At 44.3% G+C, this 5,727-nt stretch overlaps 1 protein-coding gene across 1 annotated transcript in view; it reads left to right on the forward strand.

Moving 5' to 3' along the window:
- Window positions 1-4,735, forward strand: part of TRIM29 (tripartite motif containing 29) — a 23,650-nt gene extending 18,915 nt beyond the window's left edge. The window contains exons 7-9 of the mRNA XM_009698433.1: window positions 500-601; window positions 1,705-1,781; window positions 4,673-4,735. Coding sequence (XP_009696735.1) covers window positions 500-601; window positions 1,705-1,781; window positions 4,673-4,735 — 242 coding nt within the window. The remainder of the gene's footprint in view (window positions 1-499; window positions 602-1,704; window positions 1,782-4,672) is intronic.
- The last annotated feature ends 992 nt before the right edge of the window (window positions 4,736-5,727 follow it).

A 5,727-nucleotide genomic window follows, 5' to 3' on the forward strand; every position in this document is an offset into this window, starting at 1 on the left:
AAGGCCTGTCTCCCTCTCATCGTCTCTGCTCTCAGATTCATTCTGGCAGCCAGGGCCTGACCCCAAGGAGGCCAGGAGGGGAAGCCTTTCTTTACTTTCAATGGGCTTTGAATAAAGCCTCAACTGCTTGGAGGCAAGGGAGCTTCGGCAGTTAGATAGTTTTGCCTCCTTACTCCAGTCTCTGGAGATGCAGTTTACCTGCGAGGAAGCTGCTGCTCTTCAGTCACACCTGCACTCTGGGTCTCTCAAGAGAAGGGTTCTTCCCTGCCTGCCTGGAGCATTGGGATCTCTTCATACTCACACACTGTGTACACTGGGACCCCACAAATGACTGCTCTCATCTGCCTTTTCTTCCTAAGAGAAAAGGGACAGAGCTATTACTTCTCATTTTCCCCCAAGCTAGCTGAAGGTAGTTTTAAAGGGCGTGTTTTGAGATGCTTAGGCTTCCCCACTGCAGCATGCAACACCATGGAATAACACAACTTCTTCTGTCTTCCAGTAGGCAATGGTACTAAGCTGCCTTTTCAGTTCTCCTCTGTGGGACAGAATCCGCCTGGTGACTTCAGCAAACAATCTGATGGGAGCCTCTTCACTAAGACCGGTACTAGGCATTTAGTTTTTTCTCCTTCCCTCTGCCCCTTTTTTAGGTGATAAGACATTTAATCCCGCTCTTGCTCCCCCACAGAAGGCCTGGAGCAGTCCTATGCCTGTCCCCTATCTACTGCCCGGACTGTCAGTCTCTTAGATACGCACACATATTTACATGAGCAACTTACTCTGCTGAACTCGGGCAAGAGGAGTTTATTAAAGAGTGTTAAAAAATATTAAAAAGTTATACCTAGTGAATAGTTGAAGGAGTTTTAAGTTTTGTTTATAATGGGTAGAGATGAGATTTTTTAGATGATTTTAGAGGCATAGGGACCAGACTAAGAAATTATGTTCATGGCCATTTACCCCTCTAACTTCATCAGTGTTTTAAAACAGCTATCATCCTGAAAGAATAATAGCCATTGAGCACAACCTTTAAAAAATATATGCAGTAGCTGCCTGTCCTCCTTCATCTGAACCAGAATCCCCCATTCACTGTCTCATAATCCTCTTTTCACTACCCACTAGTTCAAGGGCACCAGAGGTGGAATCCAAGAGCATCAGCACCTGGCAAGCAGAGTCAGGTCTGATTAATTTGTGAATGGGAGATGGTGGGGAAAGGCTATTGCCTGATAGCGCTGAAACTGGTTGTGATGCAGCAGGGCTGGTAGTATTTTTGAATCAGAATGGAGCTGGTGCAGTAGAAGGGGGTTAGGGCTTATCACGCTGCCAGAGGAACTGTCATTAATTTCTGACATGAAACGCAGACCTTAATTAAATAGCCTATAGTGTTCTTTGCAAGAGTCAGAATGCTTAGTTCAGGACTTGGCCTAAAATTTAATTGGACTGATTGCATTCCACCTCTCTGCATTCCTCAGACATTTTAATTAGACAGACTTTCTTTACTCCCTTTTCCTAACTGATTGGGTGGTGGAATAGGCATCTGTCTGATGGCTGTTGTGTCCCAACCCAGAAATGGCTGCATTTCAATGTTAAGCAATGCAATACTAATTATGTGGCACTTCCAGTCCTGCTACTCTCATCTTGATGCTCGCAAGGGGAGACGGGGATGGTGGCAGGGACCAATCTATAACAGGCTGTTTTATGTTGTCACAGCTTATCCTTCAATAGTGAGACATCAGTCTGCAAAGGCGACGCCACAGACATGGAAATCCTCTAAGCAGTCTGTATTGGTAAGAAATATACCCTTGGTGTGAAAGCATGTGCACAGCTTCAGCAAAAGAACTATCTGTTCTAGGCATACCTGAGACTTCAGAGACTAGCACTTGGGTCCTTTGGAGATGGGAAAGTAAAAGCTTCAAGTCAACAGCTTCTATTATTTTTTCTCATGGTTAACTGCATCCACAGAGGGATGCCAATTAACACCCCTGTCTCTGCAGCTCTAGGTGGTAGGAATAATCAATACTTCAAAATGACATTTTGAAAAGGTTTTGCCCTGTTCTAAAATTTGATCCAGGCTTCTAGAAGCTATACAAATACTACAGCACACATGCTGCTATCTGTAGTACTTTTCCTCCCTGCAGGGATATTGTACACTCTTAGTAGTCTGTGACACCCAGAAAGCACAGATCGTGTAAATGAAACTAAAGACAACCGTATAAAAGTATCTTGCTAATTACATCCTACAGTGAGCAGATGCAATATCAAAGATGAGAGGTCAGACTATGATTGTAAGTCACTAGAACACCTGTAAGTCACTCATTTTGCACTGTTAGCACAAAACAGGTAACAGTGCATTATAAGGGACAGAGGACAGTGATATTTGAGGTCTTGTAATCTCAAATATACAAGGTTAACAAGCAGTTAATGCATAACCACAGCAACATTAAGTTCATCTATTTTTCTTAACATCCATTCACACGGTGCTGCATTAAGATCTTGCATGATCTGAATTAAGATCATCAAGTTTTTGCACCCCTCTCCACAGATGAAATCTATTTTTTGAATTCTGATTATACATTTGTGAAAGATTATTTACTGTTGCCTGGAAATAAGACTTGTAAGAAGCAGAGGGTCAAGAATCAAGAACATTCCTACACTGAAGGAAGGAAACAGAGGAAAGACACAACAGTTAGAAAGTGGCTGCCTAAGGACTGCAGCTGTACATCTCTGCTAAATTTTCAAGGCTCCACCAGGAGATGAATGCCTGTGAAAGGGATGTTCCCTGGTAGACTGCATCACTTTCAGAAAATCCAGCCTTGAGTCTCTGAATGTGCTACAGCAAAACATGTGTCCTAGGAGCAGCAAAGTTTTGCAATATCTTCTGTCTTGTGTTTGATCACTGCCTTTCTAAAAGATCACCTACTTCATCGTGCGTGTGCTCAGATGGAGACTCTTCCCAGTGATTGTAGATACCAACCTATCCTCCCTAATGGTGGTGTTAACACCAGGGAAGCCTGGTCAGGAGAGTGAAGTCACTGTTAGCACTAGTGGATGTGAATAGGGTGGTCTTAGCAATAAGCACCCCACTGCACAACAGTCAGTGTGCTGTGCTCCATGAACACAACCCATGCTTTCCTTAATCCCCATAGAGAAAGCCTGTGTAACTTCTCCCACGTGAAGTCACCAGTATTTTTCTGTCTCATGCATACACTTGGAGTGGCTATTTTATTTTTATAGTATATTCACCAGATAGCCCTGAACCTAACAATTGAGTTGAGAAATACAAGCATTAAAAAGTCCCAAAATAGAAATACACGCTCTGGACTGTAGTAGCTCTGCAGGAGCTTTTATGGTCTACTGGGCCAATAACCTAGGCTTTAAAATGGTGTTAAATATGTATTTAAGTAATACACATTCTAAAAGTTCTGTAAATACGAATTTTCACAAAGGACTATAGTGTTTAAGGAGGAATGTCTTTTTAACCCACAGAGAGTTCTTTAAAATGAAGCCCCCCTCTTCCATCTCTTAATTATATTGGAAATTAAAACCATAAAATGAAAAGAATTTCAACAAAAGGGAACACTAAGCAGGTGGTTTTTGGACTCGGCGCTGAGCAGCAAGATGGGTTGGGTTTGCTCTGTCCATGCTTCCAGGCTCCTGCCGTGCCTGATATTAACTAGTGCGCTGCACAAAAATGTACCAGCGTGTTCCTATGAGGTCTCTCCCACCTTCTGCAAGTGAGATCTGGGCAGTGGATCAAACCTAAGACAGATCAGACATTACAAAACCAGAGTTGTTCCTGATTGCCTTGGTCACTGCCTCATTGGTGTAAGCGTATTCTCATCCAGGCTAGAGATTCTGCCTTGAACAGGGCAATCAGCTATCACAATCCATAAAATGGCTTTCGTGTTTTGCAATCATCCCAAGCCAACACCAGGCTGCACAACACAACTTTGCCACATGTTGCTTATTTATAATGGTGCAGATAAGAATGAAATTCCAGGGATAGGTCCTGATGAGAAGAGATACAATTACAACCTGCAGTAAACAGAACTGGAGAGACAGAAAATGGCAATTCCTTTAGGCTCTGCCCCTGTCTCTCCACTACGCTTCTGTTTACACAAACATTTAGTCCTGGACCCTGCAACATGCGGAGGTGTGAATAAACAATAGACCATTGTGTGAGAATTTCCATGCACAGGAGTTTTGGCTTGCCAGCCAGAGAGCACAAGTAAATACCATGTGATTTAGTTGATTACTCACATGACTGTACATGGCTTTAAGTGTGAAAACTCCCATGAGTTCTCAGGTTAGTGCGCAATTAAAAGACACTGACAGAAGCATAAAAAGAAAGGTGACATTCCTCTTCTCCCAGAAACCTCTCATCAAACCATGAGTCATAGTCTGAGATTTTATATGATGCACAGACTCATTTGGCTCAGGAGTGAGGTCCATGCAAAGCATGCGTATAAATCAAAAAGAAACACCATTTGCATTTGATCACTCCAGCACCTCCAGCAGTGAGACGAGGCAGTGTTGCTCTGCAAGAGGAAAGACTGAAGGTGTTAAGATAGCAGTATGTTAAGATATGTATGGTTGGGCTACCTAGGAGGGTGAAATAATAGGCGGTCAGAAAAAAAAAGGTAGGTCAAACTCACATGCCCCAAATTCTCCATTGCAGTCACATTACCGCCCCTTTTACGTCAACAAAGGCAATGGAGCCACTTCCAACGAGGCACCCTGATTCCTGAAGATGTAGGGAAGAGCTGGCAGCAATTGGAGTGAAGACTCAGCTGCGGATTTTCATGGATGTACCTGCTACTATGTTAACCTTACTGCTCTAATCTCTGCCAGGGAGAGGGAAGGTGCAGAAGGGAATAGCCTTTACTAGAGGAAACAAGGACTTTTTCCAAATCACCTATTCACCTTGAAAGCTCTGCAGACCTTAACAACATAATCCCATCGTCTGCTTTCACCTCCTTATTCCCTCTCTGCCAATGCCATTCCCTTTGCTTCTGCAGGGCGAGCTGCTCTGCTTCTCCTGGGAAGCACGCACGCTTGGGTCGCACACCCTCCCCACTCTGCTGTACCAGTTGCCCCCTTGTCCTGAGTGTGTTTAAATGACCATAGCTGTTAAGTCCTGGTGAAGGTCCCAAGCTGGGACAGGGGGGAAAAGGTCTTCCTGGAATGGAAGATTCCTCCTCCCTCTCCCTCTGGGAGCCACTGGGAACAGTGACAGACTAAAGCTCTTCCCATGCCTCTCTACCCTGTCACCTGGCCCTGCCTCAGATGGGGACACACAGCTCGCACTGGGATCAGGTGCAGCACTGCCAGCCCCCCGAGGTCCCCGCAGACTCCCCCCAGCCCATGCCGGTGCCAGCACGCTTCCTCAGGGCCTGTGTCAGCTCAGCCCTGCTCCTGCTGCCTTCCAAAAAGCCATCCAACAGGAGCTGTTCAGAGCTGCTACAGCCCCAGGCCAGATACTGGTGGAGGGCAGAGAGGCTTTCTATCCCATTAAAGTACCCCTCCAGCCACCTTTTGAAATTAAGAAATAAAAAGAAAATCCATCCTACTAATATGATTGATTAGATGCCATAGGTGTTGGGTACTTTTTTGTTTTGTGGTAGTTTTTTAATTCCCCTAAACCAAAATTGATTTATGTACTGTGGTTCAGGTATTTTTTTTTCTGCAATAGGCAATGAGAATTAGTACCATAGCTTTTTGCTCAGGATAATA

This window comes from Cariama cristata, unplaced genomic scaffold, assembly GCF_000690535.1.
Source record: "Cariama cristata isolate BGI_N322 unplaced genomic scaffold, ASM69053v1 scaffold5410, whole genome shotgun sequence".
NCBI classification, from domain to species: Eukaryota; Metazoa; Chordata; class Aves; order Cariamiformes; family Cariamidae; genus Cariama; species Cariama cristata.